Source organism: Phalacrocorax carbo, chromosome 5 (assembly GCF_963921805.1).
Source record: "Phalacrocorax carbo chromosome 5, bPhaCar2.1, whole genome shotgun sequence".
In the NCBI taxonomy this organism is placed as follows: domain Eukaryota; kingdom Metazoa; phylum Chordata; class Aves; order Suliformes; family Phalacrocoracidae; genus Phalacrocorax; species Phalacrocorax carbo.
Genome location: NC_087517.1, coordinates 23,003,041 through 23,028,200, shown reverse-complemented (window position 1 = coordinate 23,028,200; position 25,160 = coordinate 23,003,041). Strand labels below are relative to the sequence as shown.

Sequence of the window (25,160 nt, the reverse complement as noted above, 5' to 3'; positions counted from 1 at the left end):
AAATTTAAAAGAGTAAAGACAGCACTCTTTCAAACAGCTTTAAGCAGCACTTTCTGTTGTTTCAGATTCCAATGCCAAGAAGAAAATTTTCCCCCCAATATTCCTATCTTTTCTCTTATTATCCACAAAAAAAGCCAGAGACCCCTCTACCTTCTTATACCTAAATAACAGCTCAGTCTATTTTTGCATACCATTTCCATATGAATCACAAATCTGTATTTAGCGCCAGCCTTGCAGCTGGACTCAAGCAGCCACAGTAGAACAAGCGCCCTCCCCCTCTGCAGGATACCTCCCTCACCGCAGGATATTATAAAGCCTTTAGCAAAGCATTTACAGTATGCTGCTTACTAGTGACATAGAGTCCTCCTAAAGAATTGTTCTGCAAAAAACTTTTATCTCCTTAACGCCATAAGTAGAAAACAGCACACCTGGAACAAGGAGATGCAGGACTGCAGTTAGCAAGCTCTATTTGAGACTTGCATACCTGGGTCCAAATGCAAGAAAGAGGAAAGGCTGGGAAGGCAGCAGAGATAAGGCTCAGTTCGGTACAGCCTCCATGGTAGAGCTGGAACTGTGTCAAGGGCAGACTAGAGGTAAAACTTCTACTCTTGGTACTACAATAATCTGATACACTTGGGCCTTGGAGCAGCCTTACCAGAGCAGTTATCACTGCAACACTCCAAGATCCTCCACCTAGCCTCTAAAATGTTTATACATTTGCAAGTCACAAAGCATTTCGGAGAGGAAACCATGGCATATAGTACAGATCACTGTGTGTTCTATAGATATATCTATCTTGCAAAGATTGCTCTGTCAAGGACACAGGCATCTGCTGGGTAATAGGAGTCAAATCTTTTACCTACATGGATAACTGCGTATCTCTGCAAAAATGTGCTAATCTAACTATATTTTGTCTTGCAAGAGTGAAGATCACCTTAGCGCGACAGTGCCAACTGTCTTGTCATTAGCTCCATTACCACAATGCCTTAAAAAGAGCTACTCTTGTTACTACACATATACATAAGAACCCCATGCAAGAACTTTTTTTTTTAAAAGAGCCAACACCTAGATATGTAAGTCCTCAGTTGGAAACTGTGTTACCTATAGCATTAGTATTCTCAGTGAACTGATTTTTCTTCTCAAAATTTTTTATAATTAAATCCCTGGGTTTCATTTCACAATAGGATGGCACCAAAGGGACCGTGAATCCGGATGAGAAAGAGAGCTACCACTTTATCTTTTTGGCAAAGGACCCAAGCAGGAAAAAGTATACCATGAGTCAATTCTTCAGACAGGAGTTATAATGAAAGCAGTACAGGCTGTACTCTTCACAATCCATTCTTTCTTACAGTATCAAGGTCGTAAAAGCTTATTCCTCTTCCAATACTGTAGGCACTGCCCATCATCAAAACCATCAACACTACAAACTCATAACTCAAGACTAGCAGGTTTTGAGGGACGATTTATAACACTCACTCTTTTGAAGGAAGCTAACAGGTAAGGTCTGTAGAAACTAAGCACTGTACTTTCTTTCCAAGATTAGGCTGAAGAGTTCCCTAATAAATATAACTAAGAATTTTACCAGTCACAGAGATCTATATTTCATTATGCCATGCACCACTCAGTTCAAAAGTCTCTTTCTAGCAAGTAGTTTCTGAACAGCAGTAGAAAAAGAAGTGGCTTAACAAGTCCACAATCACAAGGGCAGTTCTACCCTTAGGGAATGTTCGTGAATGGGATTAACACTTATAGTGCAACCTGAGTCAAATAAAGCTGTGCTGCTATGAATGTATGAAGGCCACATTGAGAAGCAATAACAGTCAGTAACCATTAATTTTAACTACATGTTCTCAGTATCTTTCACAATGTTCTTGGTGTTATGATGAAATCAGGAGTGAGCCATTTTGCCTATCTTGATAGCTTTGATTTCATTACTTGAGAAAGAAAAAAAGAAAAAGGTTGAGAAATACAGTTGCAAGCAGAACAACTAGCTATAGCTACTATATGCTCATCTGCAATATAATTATGACATGTTAGCAGCATGAGACAAGGACTTATCTATCTTGTGGGAAGGGAGTCAGAACAACACAATAGTTTTTTTTTCTCCAGGGTGCCATAGAAGATGACATTTAAAAATTCTTTCTTACCTAATCCAGTTTGCTTCAGGACTTGCTGTGTCCTCAGCTGCTGCAACAACAAACATAAAAAGCAAAAGCTTGACAGCCTTCAAGACACTTGAGATCTCTGGCATTCCTCCAGCTGTTTCAAAGTAACAGGCTACCCAAGCTAACGGTTGTTGACAAACACAAACCTGACTGCATGCATTATAGTTCTACTCCAAAAGCTGATTAACAACAAAAAAGAATAATGTGAAAAATTAAAGGTTGCATTCCTTACCTGACATAGCTCCTGTTGGCCATATGTTGGACTCAGCCAAAGTACTGTCTCTCTGAGCAATAAACCTAGAATAGGTAGAAGCTGAATTATTAACAAGAACATGAGAAGGTCTCAAAAGCACATGATGAATGAAACAGAAATTCAAAACTTACAATCTGATTTAGTTTGTAAATAGAAATTAGTTTCCTGAACTCTTGCTCAATCGATCTATTTCAAATGCTGAATGGCATATGGGAAGAAGCAGGATGATGCTTTATTGCAATGCAGGGACTGATGAACACAGTCCCTTAAACTGCCTTCAGACCAGTCTGTTACAGAGTAGAATTTGACAAAAATGGCAGTATCTGGCTTTTATCATATGGCAGTTGCATACATTCCCATTCCACTGGTCACCTCTCTTTTCAGTCATTAACTGCTAATGTGCTTCCAACACTGTGTTTTGGCTTCCAGCTTTTTGTACCCAGAACTGTAGATATGCTCTTCAAGGAACTTATAATTGCACTGATACAGTCACTAAGCTCATACAGTATTTCAGGTTTAAAATTGGGTCATCCAATTAACTTTGAATATGACACAGCACAGCAGGAACAAAATCTATGGATTTCTGGGCAAAGGCTGGAACTTCTTTTACATAACTTTGTGTCTTTTGATACTGCTGGTAGCAATTAGAAAGTACCAACCAACTGAAGAAACCTTGCCAGGATGAAAGGAAAAATTGACATGAATTTCTCCTCTCAAGAGAGAACTTTCTAGTTCCTCTGTATTCTGTTCTGCAGAACTCTTATTATTACTTGCAATGCCATGCAGCAGACACTAATGATTAGGGAAGCATTCAGAAAACGACATTGCCTATGCGGACGCTTCACACTGCTCCACCTAAATGCTACATTCTTAATTCTAGGGGTGGGAGACACATGACTCCTGTTTAGTATTCAAATGTGAATATCCACATGGAAGTTAAGACATTTAAACTGAGAGTCACAACAGTGAGAAAGTAGAACAAGCACACGAAGCCAGGAGGGGGGCATCACTCAGGAAACGGACATATCTGAAACTCATTTTGTCTGCATGGTGCCTCTGTGAAACTGGGACCGAGCGCTTAACTTGCCTTCTCCACTTAAGTACCTCCCCCCATTTGGAATTCACCTTTCTTTCTTACACCTTGCTCTGAACTCCCTCCAGGTTTGAATTTCAGGCAGCCAAAAGCCAAATGGCTGGCGCTCACATTTAGACACAAAGGAAGATAGACAATTAGTTCTTGTCTTCTATGAATAAAACCCAGCTAAATACAAGGCAGGATGTATATATTTATTAACAGAGGTGCTATCTGCTTTACAGAGTTGACCTTGCTATTTCAGTCATTACACACAACGTGGGAATAATAATTCAATGCAGATTAAATACAAACAGATTTTTTTTTCACCAAAATGCCCAGCTTACATATTGTTGCAGCTTTCAGTCATGAACACCAACCCCCTGGAAACTATATCCCTTTCAAGTGTTTCAGGTTGCTTACCACAGAAGTCTCTGGGGGTTAGTGCAAGCATTGCTCCATGAATAGGAGGGGTAAATGATCTCCTACTGTTTCTGTGGCAGTAGTGGTGTGACCAGGAGACTGAAGAAGAAGGAATTTTCTTGTGAGTCGTTGAAACTGTGTGAGAGAAAGGTCCATGCAGAGCCAAAAAATTTTCCTGGTTTTGGCTGGGATAAAGTTAATTTTCTTCCTAGCAGCTGGTACAGTGCTGTGTTTTGGATTTAGTATGAAAATAATGTTGATAACACAGATAATGTTGATGCGTTTTAGTTGTTGCTAAGTAGTGCTTGTACTAAATCAAGGACTTTTCAGCTTCCCATGCTCTGCCAGGTGCACAAGAAACTGGGAGGGAGCACAGCCAGGACAGCTGACCCAAACTGGCCAAAGGCATATTCCATACCATATGACATCATGCTTAGTATATAAGCTGGGGGGAATTGGCTGGGGGACAGTGATCACTGCTTGGGGACTGGCTGGGTGTCCATCAGTGAGTTGTGAGTGGTTGCATCACTTACTTTTTCCTGGCTTTTGTTTCTCTTTTTTCTTTTTAGTGGTTTTCCTATTCATCATCATCATCATTATCTCAATTATTAAACTGTTCTTATCTCACCCCATGAGTTTTCCTACTTTTGCTCTTCCGCTTCTCTCCCCTATCCCACTGGTGGGGGGGAGGTGAGCAAGCAGCTGTGTGATCCTCAGTTGGCTGGGGTTAAACCATGACAAGTGTCTGTGCAGAGTGTTAGACAAACAGCTGCCTGAATAGTGTGACAGCCGTAATCATGCCATTACCTCAGGTGAGCTGAACACATACACCAGTGTATCAAACACACCTCTCTCCCTCTCCACGGTCAATATGCTACCATCAGCACAGGAAGAAGGATAAGAAAATTGACTCCAGCTACTTTGTCATCTACCATAATGCCATCAGGATAAACAAGCAAACAAAGATCACTTTCCACAGCCTTACACTTTCTCTTGCTGTTCTGACAAAAAAAGGTAGTGGCTACAAGGGCAGAGGAACAGTGACAGATGCAAAAGGATATGTGCTAGCTTTATGTCCTCCCTTATTCTGAGCTATTTGTACCTCACACATGCTCTACTACTAAAAGCTACTCCTTTTATTATTTCATATCATGCTATGTCAGGAGATGCATTTGTTTTCCTGAATTTTCATGTATTTCATAAGAAACATTGTAAAATTCACTCTCTCCAGTGTTTTCAAATGTGTAGTTCTGCAAATGTCTCCTTTGTCCACATACAACATCAGTATGCCCTCTCCACACAGCAGGGTACAGTCAGTGCCTGAGGAAGGAAGGAACTGGATGAGAGGTGGAGAAAAGGAGGACCAGCCAGCAAGAGGCTACTGACATGCCTTGTTCCTTACAAAGCAGCAGCAAACAATGAAAATCTCATACTTTCTTCCCCTTCCTCATGTGCCATTACTACAGGCCAATTTTCAGCTGTGTTCAGCAGAGCTTCTTGCCTGCTGTGCAGCATTCAGATGGGAAAGCTCAGCCTTACACTGTCAGACATTTATCCCACGGTAGTAGCATTCTAGCTACAGCCATCCAGCTCTCTGGCTTTGACACAAGGAAAGCATGTATGGCCTCACACAATGGATTATTCAGGGAACTTCTCTTCCCCAGAGAAGGGAAAATTCCTTGCAGAATTTTTGCACAATTAAACAATAGCAGTTTCTCAAGTTATTTTTCAGGTTTCCAGTGTGGCGCATCAATCCCAAGGCCTTGGTTCATTGCGGGGTTTCCTCTTGCTGAAATACCACACAAAGCAGTCACATCTCATTACTTCAGACAAACCATCCTTTCCCCGCTATTTATGTCACTCGTTCAATTCCCAAAACGAGAGCTGTGCACAGATGTGAAAGATGCACGAAAGGCAGGACAAGCTAGAAGGGAACTAGCAGGAGACTGATTCATGCATTAGACAGTTGCTCCTTCTCCGTTTCTACTGGTAGAACTATGAGGAACATGGCTTCATATTCTAGTCTGTAATGCAGAGTCTTTACTAAAAATGCCCACTCTGAACATGTGTCCCGGATGATTGCAGGATACAATGCAGCTTGCTTATTCTGCTGCAGTACAGCTCAGTTCAATCTCATGAAAAAGAATTAAGCAGTAACAAGAAAAAAAGTCCTACTGAATGAAGTGCTGACTGTTCCTGCAGGTGCAAAGCACTCCCAACTTCCCTGAAACAATCAGGCCAAAGGTGCCTTTCTGTCCTCTGGCTCCACATTACTGAAGTTCAGCTGTAGAATAGATTGGTAAAAGTTTAGTGTTCACCTAGCCAGTTATACTCAGGGTTTGTACAAGGCTTTTTTGCCCTTTCTCCTTTTCTGTTGCTGATCCATAGACTCTGTCTCTCATATGACTTTCTCCTCTCCTGTGTTTCCTTCGGTTAGATCACTAGACTTCACCTCTAGGGAAGGGAAGTTTGTAATACAACAGAAGCTACAGACACACAATGTATCACGCTGAGTGCGTTCAGATGACAGCTTAAAACTAGGGCTGGGGGGACCACCAACCAATTTTTTAGGCAGAACAAAAGCAAACCAATACCATAATTCTCAGTACTTCAGAACCCCTTCCTGAATACGAATGTTCTTTGATTACCATCGCAGCACTGCACAGTGTAGCAGCACTTTGTTCGTTATTCCCTTCTCCACTTCCTCAGTGGTAGAAGGCTGGTAAAGACAGTAACTTCTGTTTCTGTGACACAAAATGTTTCTCTTCCTCAGACAAGCCTGCACTCAGGAGCGCCTTGTTAGTGAGCCTCTCCAGGCATTAGCACAGCAAGAATCATTGTCTTTGTCCAATGAACTTTTTACTCTGAATGCATTTGGCAAAAACACTGCAAAACTGGTCCTGGCATCTCTTAAAGCAACCAAACAGCCACTGCACTGCTCACTAAATCTCTCTTCCCTGTATTTAGAAAGTCAATAATAGAGGTACAATATTTTTTCTAATCAAGGATTTTGGATCGTACTGGGTGATCACTTACTCTGAACATATATCAACGGGGTAGCACAATTCTGAGGAAGGAAACACATAGTAGCCCTCACTTTCCAAGGTGCACAAATTTATTGCTGCAGATAATCTTCCTACAGGTTCTTAAGCGTGGAACATGGTGGAGCAGCAAGTACCAGCACAGGAGTGTGAACAAGTTCATCCATGTTTCCAAACCAATCCATCTGCACTTAAACTAACCTTCCATTTAAAAGGGTCTGAAATGGATTTTAGAAATTTATATCCACCTTGCCTTCTAGCCAGGCTACCATGTGAAAATCTTAGCCCAGGAGAAAAATAGCTCTGCTTGGTTCAAGTCACATTTTTATTTCTGGAATAAGACTTCAGTGAACTTTTCTATTTTTACTTTGTATTCTACAATGTCAATAATTGACACCAACTTGGACAATTAAAGGATATAATGTTAGAAAAATAAAGGCATTACAGTTTGAAATTTCACACTAAGAACTGAGCTGGACTTCAATTTGGGAGTAAAAAAAGGCTCTGAAAAAGGGATTCTGCATACTTCCAGAACACATTCCACAAGTCTCCACAGGTTAAGATTCGCTGCTTCTGCCAGAAAAACGTCAGTAACTACATCTGATTTGCTGACGCTAAACCAATATTATTATACATCTTCATACTAACAGATATTTCTGTATAAGAAAATAGTTTCCCATTTAATTTCAAAATACCTCAGAACAAACCACTGATCCTTGGTTTTCACAGTGCAATGAAACTGGAATTCCAGCACACAGATTTTGAAGGTGAGAATGAAGTGAAAAAAAGCTAGCTTTTAAATATGAAAAATCAAAAAACATTTTGTATTCACACAGAACTGAATGCACTGCTTCAGTGAAATAACTAGAAAGATGTTCCAAGTTATCCTCTTCTCAATTTGTGCACAGTATTGTCTATGGATAATGGTACCTTCTCCTTTCTTTTGTTAATAATTGCATACCTGCACATACCAGAGAGGGAGAATAGGACACATACATTTGCTTGAAGGCATCAAATAATCAAATGTTATAGTATTTGCAGTGTATAGCCCGGTTCACTAGTTACTAGTGGGTCGCTTAAAGGAATACTATATACTAAAGCCAGGTCTATTTTGGTATTTAGGGAACTTACAAAGTCTTTTCTTCAGTTATTCATGGCTTTGTCCTGATGTGCCTGAATCCTGTGTCACGCCTACTTACTTCTTGCCTTGGAGTATCTTCTGCCATTTTTAATAATTTAAACCATGGAGATTTTTTTTTTCTCTTTGAGTATTGCTTACCAATAGATTTTGGAAAAATAGGCACAGCTGGTCGTCACCTGCAGAGGTAGGATACCCACACAGCCCCAGCGGCAGTACCTGCGTGGCGCTCCACAAGCGGGCCCCAAGCAGCTCAAGACCCCCTCCGCCGCGCAGCCGGTGCCGCGGCCCGCCAGCGGGGCAGGGGCCGCCTCCCCTCCCTCCGTCCCTCCCTCCCGCAACCCCTGGGGCTGAGGCCAGACTTCTCTGGGTCTCAGGGTAAAGACAAGTTCCCGGCGGTAGCGACGGGCCGCGCCAGCGCCGACTCCCTCAAAGAGGTGACGGCCCCTGCCCCACCCTGAGCGCCAGCGGGCTGTAAGGCAAATGACGACCGCCATTTCAAAGCCCCTCTCCGCTGAGGCGCGACACCCACCCCACACTGCGGGCGGGGCAGCGCCGGAGACCTGGCGGGAGCGAAGCCTCAGCCGAGCGAGGCAGGGCGAGACGGTGAGCCCGGGGCAGGGCTGAGGAGGCGCCCTCTGGCCCCGCCCAGGCGGCGCGAGCGGCCCCGCGCTCCGCTGCAGGCGGCCGGGTGGTGCGCGCTGTTACCTCAGGGCGGGCCGGAGGGGAAGGGCCCGCGTCTCGCAAAAAAGGTGGCTTAAACACCCTGAGGGAAGCGTAATGGTTAGTGGGCTTTTAAAGGAATAGCTAGGAGGAAGGAATAAAATGAATGCGTATATAGGCGTAGTTATTATTAAATAGCGTTCGCTGAGACTTACTAAACGCCTCGCTTGTCTCTGTGCATTGAGTTAATTGCCCAGAACAATGAATTGCGAGTGCAGCTCCATCTACGCTGCGAGAAATGGGTCCTGATGAAGGAAATTATTTTGTAAAGCACTTCTCCCACTTTGGCAGCACGTGTGGAGGAGTCTCCCCGCCCCTTTGGGCTTCTCCCTCTTTACCTATTAGCCTTTATTTGAGCTCAGGCATAACCATTTTTCAGGTTGTCTCTGGTTGCCTGATGAGACGAAATTCAGGCAGGTATTTCTCTGATACGTTTTTCTTTGTTTACAAAAAACCTTGGAGAAACAAATGGGAGGCCGTTCCTTTGCTCGATATGCTGATGCTTTTTTCAAGTCAGCACTTCACTTGGGGCTCCGTCTCACTCGGCTTTTTGTAGCCGTCTTTATAAGTGTTTTGCCAACTCATCGTGACCACCCTCAGCTTCTTCCACGGAGGTTTTAATTGTATCTGTCTCATCTAATGAGACATGCTCATCCATAAGATAACAGATCTCTATTTTGGTAGTCAGAAACACACTATTGGGCTCTGATCAGCCTTGCCCGAGGGCTGTGTTTTGGGTGACAATTCCTATCATTCTAATTTAATCTGTTACAAATAAAGAGGAACTGCTGTATTCATCAGCTTCATTGAGCTCTGACTCACTCCGCAGCATCCAGTACCACTTCAAATATGAAAGTGCTAGATCAGTTCTCGTCTATATTTAACAAGTTGCCTGTAATCTGCATAGTTAAAAAAAATTATGAGAAAGGCTTTATATCCATATATCTTCATTATTTAAGGTGCAAACTTGGAGGAGCAATGGCATTTCTCTACCAGACTCTTCCAGCACCACCTTTATCCATTGCTGCACCAGTTTTGTTTTAACAAGGCAGTAGTTTCTAACAGTGAGTTGTCATCATTCTGACCAAAATACGGTCTTTTTTTTACCTTTCTCTTGATTAGTGAACTCTGTGCTTTGTAATCCTAAAGACATTTTTTTCTAGCATCCACATTCTAGTAAATTACGTCAAGATAATCCTTTATCAAAACTGAAAGTAGCTGAAGCCAAACCTTGATTCAAGATGGCCAGTAGGAAATGTAAATCCTAAGCATTTTCTCTGAATTTAGCCTATGACAACATTAGAAACTGAGGTGATACAAGAGTCTCCAGAAGTTTTGCTGAGCAGTGCTCCATTTCATACTCTTGTTGTTTTGTTGAATTTTTGTACACTGGAGTATACAAAATCTTTATCACAAGCCATTATTTTCTCTGGTTGCCTGCAATTGCAAAATGCTGTTGTATACAAGATTATATAAATGCTTTAACAGCAAATAGTAATATAGACACACATCTGGTCAAGCTGACCCTATTGGACAATCAACAGGCTTGTCCAAGGGGGATCTAAATGCTTAATCCTACAAGCCCTCAGCTTACAGGAGTTATACTTTAAAACATGCCTTTCTGTTGTGCATAGGGTTCTAAAATGTCATTGTTCTCTATTAAGTTGTGCAAGAAGCACCTAGATTCAAGCAAAAATAATACCTATGTGCATTATTCTGCACATTTTACCTCAGTATTCTCAAGAATTCTTTGATAATCAGAATCTAGAAGCTCTGGGCATTCCCAGATATCTCCCAGATTCATATGTTGTTTTTTGACCCATAGAAATTTCCTTGATTATCACTAAATAACTTCAGCTCATAGAATCTAGACCTTTGTGAGCTCTGTTACAAAAGCTCATTTATATCTTAACCTTCTTTATTTCAATCTCTTGAGTTTGTATTTCCCTGTACCTGCTTGCTTTGTTCTGATGTTGATGGTTTTTCACTTCCTTTTCACTAGGTCCTTGCAGGCCAGCTGGAATCACTTGTTCAAACACTGCAGCCTGTTGAACATACCTGTTTCCAGTCAGGGTATAGTCACAACGGGTTACTACACTGCATGGGAGCTACACAAGTGGTACGCTTACAGATTTCATATCCCAGGGTAGATTTCCAAACAGACAGTGGGGTCTTCTGTGATGCAGCAATTTTCATTGCAGTGGCTTTGTAAGTACACCTGGAATTCACAACTTGCCAATAGTCATCCATGAATCACAGAAATACCATAATATGGAATTCAAAAAGGCAGCTAAGGATTTAAAATTATGAAGGAAAAAAAAAAAAGAGAGAACCCCAAACCCCCCTTATCTTAATTCTAATTTGCCGATTTCAGCAGGAGTAAATTTCAGATCACACAACCCTTCCGTTTTTGTAATGTTATACAGGTTAAAAGAATAGATTTATTTTTAGTGACATCCTTTACTTGCACCTGAACTTCAGAGGTTTGCCTTTGTTAGCAGTCAGGCTGTTAATGTTACTGTTTGCAGTAATAGGAAGAGTTGTCAGTCCTAAACTACGATATACATGAACATTGCTTATCTTGAAGTCAAACCTAAACAAGCCATATTTAACTGCAGCCGTTATTTTTTTGTTGTCGCTTGCAAATCTCAGGTAGAAAAGAACAACTCTTAGTTGTAATATTTCTGATTACACGTGCAGTGATGATTGACAGTGGCTCCACTAATGCAAGCTCAGTGGGAAATCAAGCCATTCCTAGCCTTTCTTTAGTCTGTATTTGGAAATTATATAATTTGTCATTTGTATGGCCATGGCTAGATGCCAAAAGGTGAAAAGCTATTATTAAATGAGATGTTATAAAATGCTATGGCCTCAAGAATCGAATGGGAATGGAGCACTTCTTAGGCAGTAAATAGTCTACAGTATTTAACTGATGAGACTTTCTAAAGTGTATTCTTATGGAAGCATTCAATTGCTGAACGTTAAAGTAGGTTTGGGGTTTTTTTTGTGAACATGTTGGTGTTTAAACTGACATACAGTAGTAGTGAAACATGTAACCAACAAATTATAAATTAATCATAAAACATCTCATAATGGAACCTACTCTTTCTGTAGTTAAAAAGTTGAGATGCACTGTCTTATCCTGATTTATAATCTTAAAACCTTATTTAAATGGATATACACAAACATTATTCTCTACAGTAAATCCCTTTAAAAGTCAGGAGGACTTAATGCATTTTAAATACCGTTTCATCTCTGTGTGCGTTTTTCTTTGCCCAGAGATGGACTTGTGATTACAAACAGAATGCATGATTGCATTAACCTATACACATCATAAACACTGGTGAATCAGAAGTTAATGTAGTAATACCAAACAGGTTTGCTAGAAGGGGAAAAAAACAGTTGCTGAAGACTTTAAGGGCACTGATGAAACATGTACTACTTCTTTGAAAATCTTGAGGTGGTTTTAAATTCCGCCTATGCAAATATGGATACAGCACTCTGATCTGTACGTATCTGAGTTACTGCGTATTGTGTCATATCATCTCGTCCTACCAGGTCACATAGGTGCTACTTCAGTTTTCCTTTCTTGGCTTTTAAATAAATGCAAATGTACCTTGTTCAAGGGTTGCCACCATCTTGGAGAAACATTAAAAACTCTTTGGTTCAACCAGTTCTTCACATGTCCCTTTCTTACCTCAGCAGTTCATCAGCCTTCTGCTTCGTTATTAAGGAGAACTCACAGTAAGACTTCCCTCCATCAGTGCTTGCCTCCTCTTCCAAATCTTGTCGTATTTTGTTCACACAGAAACATCCCCAGTCCTACTTGCTACTTTCCTCATCTGCATCTCTGCATAAGAGTAGGGTTGCTGTAAAAAGAATAAGGTAAAGGGAAGGATAAGGTGCGCAGAGACCCTGGTGTACTGTCATTACTAATAGCTCCCCATGAGAGTCCCAGAGCCCATTTCCAGTCCCAAATCTGGGCTCAGGCTGCAGGAGAGTAGGTCAGGGCCCCTCAAGGAAACAAAGCTGCCAGTTCTCAGCTTGCTGAGCTGAAGACCAGAGTCTCTGCTCTGTCCTGGAGCAACTGAAGCAAAATGCTTCAGTTCAGAGGTCTCATCTCTGAATCATAATTTCATCCTGAGTGCTCCCCATCCCATTCACCACCTGAGAGGAAAAGCAGGGTATGTGCAGGTAAAGATACAGTAAGCTGTGACCAGGGGGTCTAGTAGCCAAGGTCTTATTGCAGTTAGGCTTTCATTTAGACAGATGTCTGAAATGACAGCACCTAGCTTTAACACCTCTGTGCATACTTGCATAGAAGGATGGTTGCTCGAGCTGAGACATGTAGTTTTGTTCTCATTTGCACTGGTAGAAGAAAAATCCCGAATACAAAACTACATTACCTGAATACAGAGGACAGCAAGGGCAAAGCAACTGAGTAATTTTACAGCACGGATTCGAAGCAAAAAACAGCAAAGGGGACTGAAAAGGAGAGCAAACCTCCATTAAAAAAATTATTCAGCTATGAAGGAAACGAAAAACCATCAATGTTAATGTAAGAGTGGATTCCACTGCCTCTGAAATCAATGGAAGTAATTGAGAATAATATTGGAGCTTTATGCATATATTCAAAGATGATTTAAACTAGAAGTCAGCAGCTGCAGAGTGGTCAAATAAGGACTATAGAAGTGCAGCAAAACTCTTTAGGCAGCACAGCATTAAAGGCTAATTACACTTGCATCAGGAAAGAGCAGGAGAAGCAGTACAACAATATAACAGTTCTAGCCAAGACTAAAGTGCAAGGTACATAACCATAGTCCAGCCCTTACAAATCATAAGCACAAACTGCAGACCTCAGGCAGACGCCTGGAAACAGAAGGGGGGAGATGGAATGCCTGATGCAGAGATAGCACTGCAATGTAAATAGCATTGCTGAACTACAGTGAGTTAGAATTATATTGGATTCATTCCCAGCTCTAAACTCCAGAAGAAAGGTGACTCAGAGGACTTAAAAGCCAACAACAAGCGATACACATAGAAGAGCCTACATGCTCTATATTCTACATATCAATTTACAAGAGAAGGATCCACAGAGATTCTAGCAAGCTATGTGTACCACTGTTACGGTACCTAATGCGTAGCTCTTCTACAACGTGAGTCAGGTTACCCAAATACCATAAACTTACCCTTTATTCTGCAGAGCTGGAGTGTGATGCTCCCCGGAGCAATCCTTAGCCTTGCTTTGTACAGCTGTCTTCACAGAGGCAGCAGTAGAATGACTGGGAGTGCCATTGCAACCTCTCATGGCTACAACAGGAATTATTGCTGGGCAGACTTGGCAGGATTATTATGTTTTAGTCTCTGAATTTACCTTTAGTGGATCAACATCTGAAGCACTGAGTGGCCTATGTCACTCAAATGCTAGGTCTGAGTAAGTATGCAGGACATTATTAAGAAGTTTGGAAGGTGAACTGATCCAAATAATTGTTTCCTTTTCTCAAAGTTCCTTCTTCCCTCTTCCCACATACAGCATATTTTTTCCCCCATAGTACAAAAAATTAAAAGCTGCAGAATGAAAAAGTAAAATAAGATGGTACTTCACGTGAAGAATATCCTATGCAAATTCCCAATAATTATGCTGTATATGCTTCTAATAAATAGCAGTGCTGAGTAAGAGAAATCTACAGTTCTTTATTTATTTGCTGCTTTTTTTCTTACAGCTAATGAGCTCCCTTAGTGTTCAAAATCCATCTTGGCTGCCACACACTTACAAAGGTAAATCACTTGAATAGGCTGAGCGTTCTATTTATTGTTGCTAGGGGAACCACCTTGTTGGTATTCACCAACGTAACATGTCTTTTGACATGTGTTTCTGAGGACCAGATGCAACACAGCTGTGCAGCCTTCAGTGAAAAAATGCATCATCCTTGCGGCATCCTTGGAAATACACTTACACAGAAAAGCACCGTTACTGTAGTACCTTAGCTTGAGATTGTTTTGGATTTCTTACTTGTTTCTTTAGACAGATAAGAATTATAAAATTATACGTAATAATCTGAGTAATATTCCCTAATTCTGCCCACAATTTAAACACAAAGAATTCCGGTCTGTGAAGTAAGATAGGTGCTATTTAGCAACACTAATTTTATTTTAAATATTCTTTTCCTTGCATAAGGAAAATTTTCCTTACAAAATCTTGCTATTATCAGTTTTGTGACTAAAAAAAACCTAATCCAAGTAGGGATAAAGCAGAAGTATGAGCTGTTTCTGAATAGCCAGCTATCTGAAGGTTATTTGAATGACTTCAGTCACCTGCTGGAAAGTACCAATTGTACAAATACAGCACTAGACTCATGAAAGGCAATAAGCATCTTTGACTCTCAGAATATATTTGTTTCTTGAGATAGCAGCTTCTGGCAGGGGAAAAAAAGAAAAAAGATGATGTAGAGATATTGAAGAGGTATAATTATGTCCAGAGTAACAGCTGACTATGGGAAACAAACCAATTTTGATTTCCTGGTGATTTTGATTACTGCTAAAGTATCTGTGTGGAAAGGAGTGACATTTGAGGTTGGAGGCAGCAAATCATAAAAACCTGCAGAAAGCATGAAAGTGAAGCATGAAGGGACCATATCTCACTTAAGTCCCGGGTGCACATTTATATTTTTTTGATGATCCTACTACCTGGATTGCTGTCACCCCAGCTGATCTACCATTATAGAGCAGCACTTCTCTGATTTACCTCGTGAATCAAACCGGAGGTGTTCCCTGTCTTAAATGAGCTTACAAGCTAGGTGTGAGACAAAAGCAACAGGCTAAAGCAGAGAGAAAGAGAACCGACATGAAACAATACTTAACAGTCCCTTCAGCTGCCCTGAAAACCTTAGTTTAACAAAACCTGCAAGTCTATAGCTTATAAGATGCATAACTTTATACCAGCGGTTCCAAGTACCTTGTTACAGAGCTCTCCGAGATTAAAACAGCAGCTCTATACTAAACTCTTTCAAGAGCAATGGGAAGCTGTCCTAGAACATGGGCAGTATCTTTTAGGGCCTGGGGAGTTACCCTAAAAAACCACAAAGTTAATTTTAAGTTTTCAAAGCTGATGTATAAGAAATCTAAAATGACTAGCGCTATAGAGCAAGAAAGCAGCCACAGCCTCTATGAACTAGTTTTCAAGCTCAAGCTGTAGCCCCAGCTATCCCTGCATAAAGTGCTCTGAGAGAATGCAATCTCATTTGCAAAGTATTGTTACAGTGGCAGCGGACTCTCCAGCTGTTTTAGGGTTCTTTTGTTGCAGAATACTGCACAAAAAGGGTAGGTGCATATACAAGATGGAGACAACAAAGACATGAAAAAAGTGGCTGCATTAGGTGGAGAGAGCCCCAGCTTTTTAAAGAAACAGAAGGAAAAGGCTTCTCAAAGCAATCTGTATTAGTGGCTTCAAGAGCCAGGTGCAAAGGATATTCCTTGACACCTGAAAAACAAAGGCTCATTATCTGCTTTAGGTATTTGGCAGTACTTACATTAATCCCCAAGAACATGTTGTTCTGATTTGTTAAGTGCCTCAGCACACAGTTCCATTCTACTTTAATATGGGACCCATACACATTTGGTCACCACATTTAAGGCCAAAGCTCAGAGGCAGTAGAATGCCCAACACTTAGAAAAATTGTTAAAATGAAGGAAGAAATACACTTCGGTGTTTTCCCAGTTTTAATCTCTGAAAGGTATTTTTTGTTATTGTTGAAACAATAAAAAAATTAAAAATCCAACCATGAGGAATAAGACCCCCATAACTGTTTTCAGTCAAAATCATTAAAAAGTTTAGTAGTCACAAGTTGAAAGCACTCCTATGATGGGAAATGTATTGGGCAACAGGAGGTGTAAGCGATCCCGGTAGCTAAAATATCACAGACATTATGGGCAACATAAGGAATTGACTGAGGGAGTTCGATTTTACAGGAAAACACGTTTCTCCCAGAAAATTCCTGCTCCATGACAGAATATAATGGAAGAAAAAAAAAAAAAGCAGCTTTAGCTCCAGTCCTTAAAACATTTGTTTCCATACTCAGTGGAAATGGAAAGGTTTAACATCCATGAGGTACATAAAAGGGATAAAGACAAAAGGAACAGTAAGTTGTTTATTGGGTAGTAAATGGTTCAATGATGTGAGGGGTTTCCATGGAACCAGCTCCTGTTTTCACAAATTAAGAGACCAGCCTGCTCTACATCAAGTGACAGAATTACAAGAAATGGCTTTTCAAATAATGGTACTTTCATGAAAGCTCATTTTAAGGCATTTTAACTGGGACTCAGAGCTAAATTTAAAACACTTTTCAAAAGTGGGCTTTTTTCACATTATCCTGGTACCATGCAAACCCATACTTTGCAAAAATAATATTTTAGGGTAGTAAGATTAGCTTTTTAAAACTATATTTTATTTATCAAGATTCCATTTTGCTTTCTCGGTAGAATTTCAAAGAAACACAACATTTGAAGCATGTGGCATTACATCTGCTGAATAGTGTTAGTGGTAAGAAAGTACAAATGACACAGTGAATAAAAAAAATGAAAAACCTATCAATTAAAAGGGTTTTTAAAATTTATTAGAACACGTTGGCCATTTATACAGCTAAGACTTCACAAAGTGTTTGACTTCACTGAGAATATGCTTTCCTCCTTAAGGACATCCATTTCCAGCAATTAATAGCTAGTACAGCTTAGCAAGATTACAGCTGCAGCAACAGGACATTATAGGGGCAGAAGAGGCAAGCTGAGTGACGAGGCAGGGGCTGGGGCTCTTCACAGTGCGTGAGCACTTGCAGGCAAACAACTGCCTGTCTAAGAAAACACGAGAGTAGGGGCTCGGGGCACTGTGCCCCACCAAAAGGAGGCATTCATGTAGCATGGCCTTCTGAGCAGCAGCACGGACCTCACCAGCTGCAGTAAGCAATCCACACAACGCAAATTGTCACACAGAGCCAGCTTCCGCAGATCACACGTGCTCCCTCATACCCCGCAGTGATAACCGAGAGCTGTGAACCTCCACGCACGGGGTCAGCTTCAGTTCATTCCTGTGGTTTTCTAACTTTGCAAACAGCATTTCATTCCTATGTAGCATAATGCTCAGACAGACTCCATTCATCCTTACCCCCACCTCTGAGAAAAGAAAGTGAAAAGCAGGACTGCAGAATCTGGGTGAGATGAAAATTAGATCTAAATCGCATCAGGATTGGCACAAAACTCACTGTCTCCTCTGGCAGCTACACACGCAGCACAAACTGATCTCATGGGTTTCTGACGTAAAGAATAACATTTTTTGGGTACCGTAGCAAAAGACCCTCTTTTTAAAGGAAAATCTCATTTGCTTGTGAAATACCAAGAGTTATGCAAGATTTCTATTGCAGAAGTGATTAAAATATTCACTGAAAATTTCAGGCCACCACTAAAAAAAAAGACACTATTCTTCAAAGGTCGAGGTCAAAACAAGACCGTTTCACCAAATTTCTCAAAGGTCAAAAGAAAAGGAAAAATTTAATACATAAATAGATACATTCATCAAATTGAAGGAAGAGAATTGACAGAAGAGAAGATCAAGCACAGTTTTCCCAGAAGTACAATTTTCTCAGCTTGGCATTTTAATTTTAGCAGTTTGCAGCAGCAACGCTGTAGTAGCTGGCATAAAATCAAGCACAACTTCAAGCGGTATAGTTATGAGTAAAATAAAATAATCCAAAATACATGACTGTGTGCAAGTAGCAAAAAGAAAAAAACATACCAGATGTCCTCTCTATGCAAAGTACTTCGCATGCGTAAGCTTTTGACATTGAAGTAACTGCCTGGCTATCGGGTGGAATTCAGTAATGGTTACGTGTGGATGACTGCCATCGAGAAAAAATTTTACGAACGCACAGATTGACAGTAGACTTTTATTAACATATCTTACAATGTCGATTACTGTATTCCTAGTTTTATACTCTTCTGATGTGTTATAAAGGTTGATTTAGATTCTACAGTAATGTACTGTACTTAAATGATCATTCATACAGGATGCCACACCAGAACATTTGAGTAATACACGCACACACCACTCTAGTTTGGACCTGTTATTTTTTAAGGTTAGCTTAGTAAAGTAGGATTAAAAAAGTTACGGGGGAAATCAAAGTTCTTGTTTAGCAGCATGCAAGGATATTCAAGTACAATTTTTCAACCAAGTGATTTTTTTTTGTTGTTTTTAAATTGACTGGTGACTAATTCACCAGTTTTAAACACTACAAAATACCCAAATGTTAAAGTTAAGGCTAATAGTTTTACTTCACATCCATATGCACAACCAGAGAACATTCCATTTTAAATAAAACACAGTAATCAAATTCTGAATACATTATCTCTTGTAAATATAGCATTGGAGCTTCAAACTACAGATTACTCAAGTTCATGAGCCCTGTAATAATGTTATGCTGGAGATGTAAAGAATCTTTTTGCTCTTTAACCACACTTACAAAATGGCCTGATATTCATAATGAGCAATGCAAAAATATTACAGGCAGAACTTATAATACAGTATCAAAAAAGTAATATTTTGGAAAAGACATAGCCATTTAGTTGGTGAAACAGTAATTTTAATCTTACAGGAAGTATTGTAATACTTTTGAAATATATATATATTTATATGTATGTATAAAATACAGCATCCTTTATTGTGGGGGTTTTTGAATTGCAGGTATCCAGAAAAAAACTCATCATATTTACTTACTTTTTCCTTCTGGCCATTCCCCTCGATTGCTATACAGTCATTTTATTTCCCCTGTACACTTTTCACTAGATAATGACTTCCACTGGGGAACTGTTTTCATTGTATATGTGGTTTTATCATAAGATGGTTTTATTTTACACATATAAATTTTATTTTACACGCAAGCTATGAAAGTCCAGGAACATACAGTACTACCAGGAGCTGCTTGGTAGTACTGTATGAAATAGCCAGCAAATGTCCAACACCTGTGAAAAACGTGAGTAGCAATATATTACATACCAGTATGTTAACTATAATCTTTCCCACCTACTTACACGGTGGGGGTTTAGCCCAGTCATGCTTGTTGTCACAAGTTTTTTTAGCCCTCTAAGCATAAACTGTTTTGGCATTCATCCGATGAGGCCGCACATGCACTGGTGGTTCACCCGGGCTATCTCTGGTGATTTTTTTTTTTTTTTGATTTTTAGGAAACCAAGCAGAAAGGACAGTGATTACTCTAAACAGCAATTTCTGTATGTGTTATCACTAACAGTTTATTCAACTGATACAGAAAAAAAAAAATCTCCTTTCTGGAAAAGAAAAAAAAAAAAGAAGAAATAATATTGTTTTCTGGATTACATTAAGAGCAATAAGACACCTAATTTACAGCTATTTCACTTATTTATGGAGAAAAAAATACGAAATTCCTGAGAATGCGTAAGTTTTCAGTAATGCCTGAAATATTTCAATAGACTTCTCACAATTAGTGAAACACTCTTTAAAGCTCAACTTTCAGACCAATTGTTACCATAGTCTCACAATCATTTTACAAATCCTGTTTAATTACAAATGCATATCAAGCAAAAACCCCAAACCAACACAAAAAAGGCAAAGAAATTTTATCCAACATATTTAGTAGATGTACTAGACATATACACCATTTGAGCAAAAATTGCTAAAAACTCCATTCCACGCAGAGAAAATAAAAGCCTGACAGCTATCCCTGGGGTGCCTAAACAACTGTAAGTAAAATTTGTGCTTCTTACCAATAATGGACTTTAAAAATAAACAAAAGAAAAATGGACTACTGAGTGCAATCAGATTGCTCACACCATTTTGAGAATTTAATTGAAAATTATTGTATCATTATTTAGTAGCAACAGCAGCCAATTCTGTGAAAATGTCACATGTTGACAGAGTTCTATTTCCCTTTTATGCCTGTACCCCACTCCACCCCAAGCCAAAGAGCTAAACTCCCGTACAATTAAAGCTATTGTCAGTCAAGATGCATTCATTCGTGGTAACAGCAATGATGTGGTGTGTAGATGATGATGGTGATTTACAAGCCATTATAATGTGGCCCCCATCTTTTATTGATATGATCAAAAGTGTGAGACACCCACTGCTGCTCAAGCACTTTGTATCTTTCCTTGCATATGTAGAGAGGTTTACCACGCCTGTGGGGGGGGGGGGATAGAAGAAAAAAAAGAAAAACAAATGGTTAATATGCCAAGTAAATGGAAAACTGCTTCACTATATAATCAACACATGATACTCATTAAACTTTTTTTCCCGGGGAAGTGTGCATTTTTATTGGTGAGGGCCTTTTGGTTTTGCTTCTAATAAGAGAACTACTGGGACTTCCCTTTCTCCCTCTTGGATAGCAGAATCCAGAAACCATCTCTTGTTCTCTCAGGCATGTGTAGCTTCGAAGCTACACTCCTTCCCTGCACGGGAATCCAACTGCATCATTTGATTAAGGGCCAAACAACAACGTTGGGAGAGAAGTGTTTCCCAACGCAACACTCAGAATTGACCGTCATTGGGAATGGCAATACAGGAGTCTCTCTTTTGGGTGCCTGGTGTGTATAACTCAGTGATCGTGATTACACTACCTTTGGGCCAAAAAAAGAAGAAGAAAGTCAGTGCAACCTGCAGTAAACAGGGATTTTCCACTCAAGGAAGATAAAGATCTATTAGTATCTGTTATTGCATGTACTGCATAACATAAAGTTGATGCACACAGAAAAGCAACAATGAAACACACTTGTAATGAAAACGTTACCTAAGATCTCTGTCTTCTTCACCGTGTGCATCTAGATAAACAGAACCCCACAGGCAGAAACGATGGCCTCGTATGATGATGATTACGGATGCATTAATCAAAAGAAATATTCCTGTCCCGGCTCCACAGTTTTGAGAATGCTGTAATAATACGGGTGTAGAAAGGGAAGAGTGCAAAGATTCTGTTAATGTCTGTCAACTTTGTGACAAAAAGGATTTAAAAAATAGTAATTAGTTTTGCTTGAAATAAGGTACACACATTATTCAGTAAGAAACACTTCGACAAGGGATAGCCTGCCCCAAAATTCTGCAAGCAAACTAGAACTCTATGTCTTGTGCTGCCATAACAACACTTGCACACAAAAATGGTTCCCTACTCAAAAAGCGGGGATATTCGTTATCATGTAGGAACAGAACTACCTAACAAAAATATTCTCCACAATATTTTGAACTCGCTGTGGTACAGCAAACTGTATAGCATGACCAAATATTTTTCACGGATGGCAAGAATGAGAAAAAGTATTCAGAAAAACTTAATATTACCTCTTTTAAAATAGTCCCTATTGCTAAACATTTGCTTTTTCTATCCATGCTCACAGATCTAGTCTATGGCTCTACAAATCCAGTAAAATTTTTTTTTATTAATTCTTGCTTGCTTCAATGTGTCATTCATCTCTATGAATGGCAAGATGTGTTAATCAACTTGTTTTAGCAATTTAAAAACATGCTCTTCATATATAGTTTCATTACAATTAGAGGCTATAACACCATCAACTATAATAAAGTGTAATTAATTACATAGATTTTTAATTCTTTTTAAAAATAACTTTGTATTTTCATGAACCTTGACACCTTAAATACAAATGTCAATTCTATTTTAAATTTTGCCCAGTCCTCCTTCTCCCATATTAGCAGTATGATAGAGAAAAGTGAGTTCAAACAATTTCAGAAAGGCCCAAGATCACTCTGAAATGTCTTTGGGCTTCATTTTATGCCCCATTTGTAAATATCCCCCCAACAAATTCCCCTCATAGTTTTGTAAAGCCCATGTAGTTCCAGCCTTCTGCTAACTGTTCTATGGTAGGAAACAGGACAGCTGGCAGAGCAAACCTTTATCACAGAGAGGAAAACAGCAGCAGACACTGTCCAACTCAGGTTTGTGAAAGAACTTATATATATGCTGACTAGAAAACGTAGCTGCTGAATTCAAGTTGAAGGCCTTAGAGTAACGCTTATCTAGCTATAGCCTGCAGATCACTAGTAAATGGTCAGGTATATCAGAAAGTACTCTATAAAAGGAAAACAAAAAAACCACATACATTGCTATTCTTATGTACGCAGAAAGCAAGGAAACAAAACAGTGGAAAATTAAAACAATATACAATCAGAATGAAGACAAATTTTAATTATTTATTAATCAAAGCCATGTGTCAACATTACACACAATGGCTTTGTAAGTATTTTTCAAACAGGTGAAATAGGCTCTGGGCTTAAAAAGGTGAATAAAATGGCTCTCTAGAATCCCGTCTAGGTCCACCTATCAGAAATAAGCACGAAACACTATTAGTGGGGGCTGGACTAGATGACCTTTAAAGTTCCCTTCCAACCCAAACTATTCTATGATTCTGTGAATATATAAGCATGTTTTGGAAAGAAAACAATCAAAACTGAGCAATGGAATTACAAACTATCCATGAGTGTGAGAATCCATTACAGAATTTGAATTAACTCTCTCTTACCAGTACACATTCACAGTAACTCTGTTGTTTGCAGCATAGTCCTTTCAAGCATACAAAAGTACCACAAACTAGACAAACAGCAGGATCTTTAGGAACCTTGGTACAAACAGTACAAGTCTTTCTGTGATAATACTGAAAAATGGTATTATAATTCTCAGGCAACTGAAGGAGGCGTGGCAAGTCCCACTTAGGCTCCTGGATAAGCAAAGCCTACAAATAAGATAAGAACAATGCATCAGTTCTGCACATTCATTTATGCATTTATATTTTCCAAGAGAAGAGAATACCGAGGAAAGGAAGCATGCAGTTTGAAAATCTCTCACTACTACTGCATTTCACAAATTTAGAAGTCAGAAGTCACCTTGCAATATTCACTTGCCTCTGGCTGAACACCCTCCCCAGCTGTGGCACATTTCATCTTTTGTAATGGGTGCAAAATGGGCACTAGCCTTTTCCAAGGACGTTTTCTAAACGTGACACTTTTAAGCACAAAAGTCTTTATAGCTGAAACAAGAGGATTAAGACTGATCTAAAGGGAAGACTCCCACTCACTACCCTAAGTTATTCTGGAAACATCAACACACTGCTGCCAAACCCTGGCCCTAACTACAAAAGCTGTCTCCTAGCTAAAATTTAGACTAAAACTTTCAAAATCAGAACTGAAGTTCGGCTCTGTAAATGATATTTGAAGACATCTGCCTGATTTCCCAAACTGTGCTGTGCACACAAATTTTGAGGCCATTAGGAACTTAGCAGTACTCACAAATTTTTGATAAGTTAGGCACTACCTAAATACTGTTTTCAGACCAAACTCTTTTCTTTTGCTCTTAAAAACACTTTCCAATTTTCTTTTTTTCATTGTGGTTTTTTTTTTTTGTTTGATTGTTTAAGATAGTAATGCATTTTCCTTCAACCTACTCATTCCTACTGCGTTTATAATTGATGGGCATAGGGGTCATACGGGATCTCTCATGCAAGTCGTAAAATTTTTTGAAGAGTATAACCTCAAAACCTAATGTGAAAAAAAACAGGAAAGCAAAGAGAAAAATAAAAAAGGAAAATTGCTTTTTCTATACCCAGTTCCTTTTCAATCACGGAAAGAACGCTAGCAGTTTCACTGTAATCTCTCTCAAATGCCTATCAGATCGGCAGCAACTGGATTTTGAGATTATTCTGAGCACTCAAATTTTCACTCACAATAGCCTAATTTATGCCTGCAAACATGCAAAGGCAGGTGCGGATCATGTTGCAGAGTGAAGAATGCATCTGGCTTGCCTGTTTGACACCACAAACTTAGGACAGGGGGACTTGAATTCTTGAAATGCAGCTTCTTCATAAAAACAATGCAATAATGTTGGAACATTTCCATTTCACAATTGATATTCCAATTGCACTGATTCAAGTCTTGGTATTGTTTCTTTAACCTTCAGAGAAGATGTACCATCTTTTATTAGTCAACTATTAAGCAGCTTTTATCCTTTTGATCTTTGTTGGTGTTACAACTGAAGAAGCTCAACAACATCAATAATGTCTAACAGGCAAGAAAAACTTCCAATAAGTATTTTCTTAAAAGACAAAGTGTCCGTTACATGCCCTTGATAGGCTTCAGGGGTAAAAGATAGGTGATAGATGTGTACCCATAATGATAGCGTTTCTATTTTTTGTCTCCAGGAATCATACAAAAACTAGACAGGCTTTCTTATTCCCATTTTAACCAATCCAACCCACATCTACTAACATTTCTGATGACAATTTCTCTCTCATTTACAAGCCAGGATCTGAGATCCTTATCCAAAACAAT

The 25,160-nt window shown here is 39.5% G+C and overlaps 1 protein-coding gene across 7 annotated transcripts in view; it reads right to left on the bottom strand.

Annotated features, from left to right (window-relative positions):
* Positions 1-18,325: 18,325 nt before the first annotated feature.
* UBR3 (ubiquitin protein ligase E3 component n-recognin 3) overlaps positions 18,326-25,160 on the bottom strand; it is a 117,841-nt gene continuing 111,006 nt past the window's right edge. For all 7 annotated transcript variants that reach the window (XM_064451553.1, XM_064451554.1, XM_064451555.1 and 4 more), the window contains 3 exons: positions 23,360-23,569; positions 21,622-21,761; positions 18,326-21,013 (listed from right to left, as the gene is read on the bottom strand). In XM_064451553.1, coding sequence (XP_064307623.1) covers positions 20,896-21,013; positions 21,622-21,761; positions 23,360-23,569 — 468 coding nt within the window. In that variant the 3' untranslated portion in view covers positions 18,326-20,895. The remainder of the gene's footprint in view (positions 21,014-21,621; positions 21,762-23,359; positions 23,570-25,160) is intronic.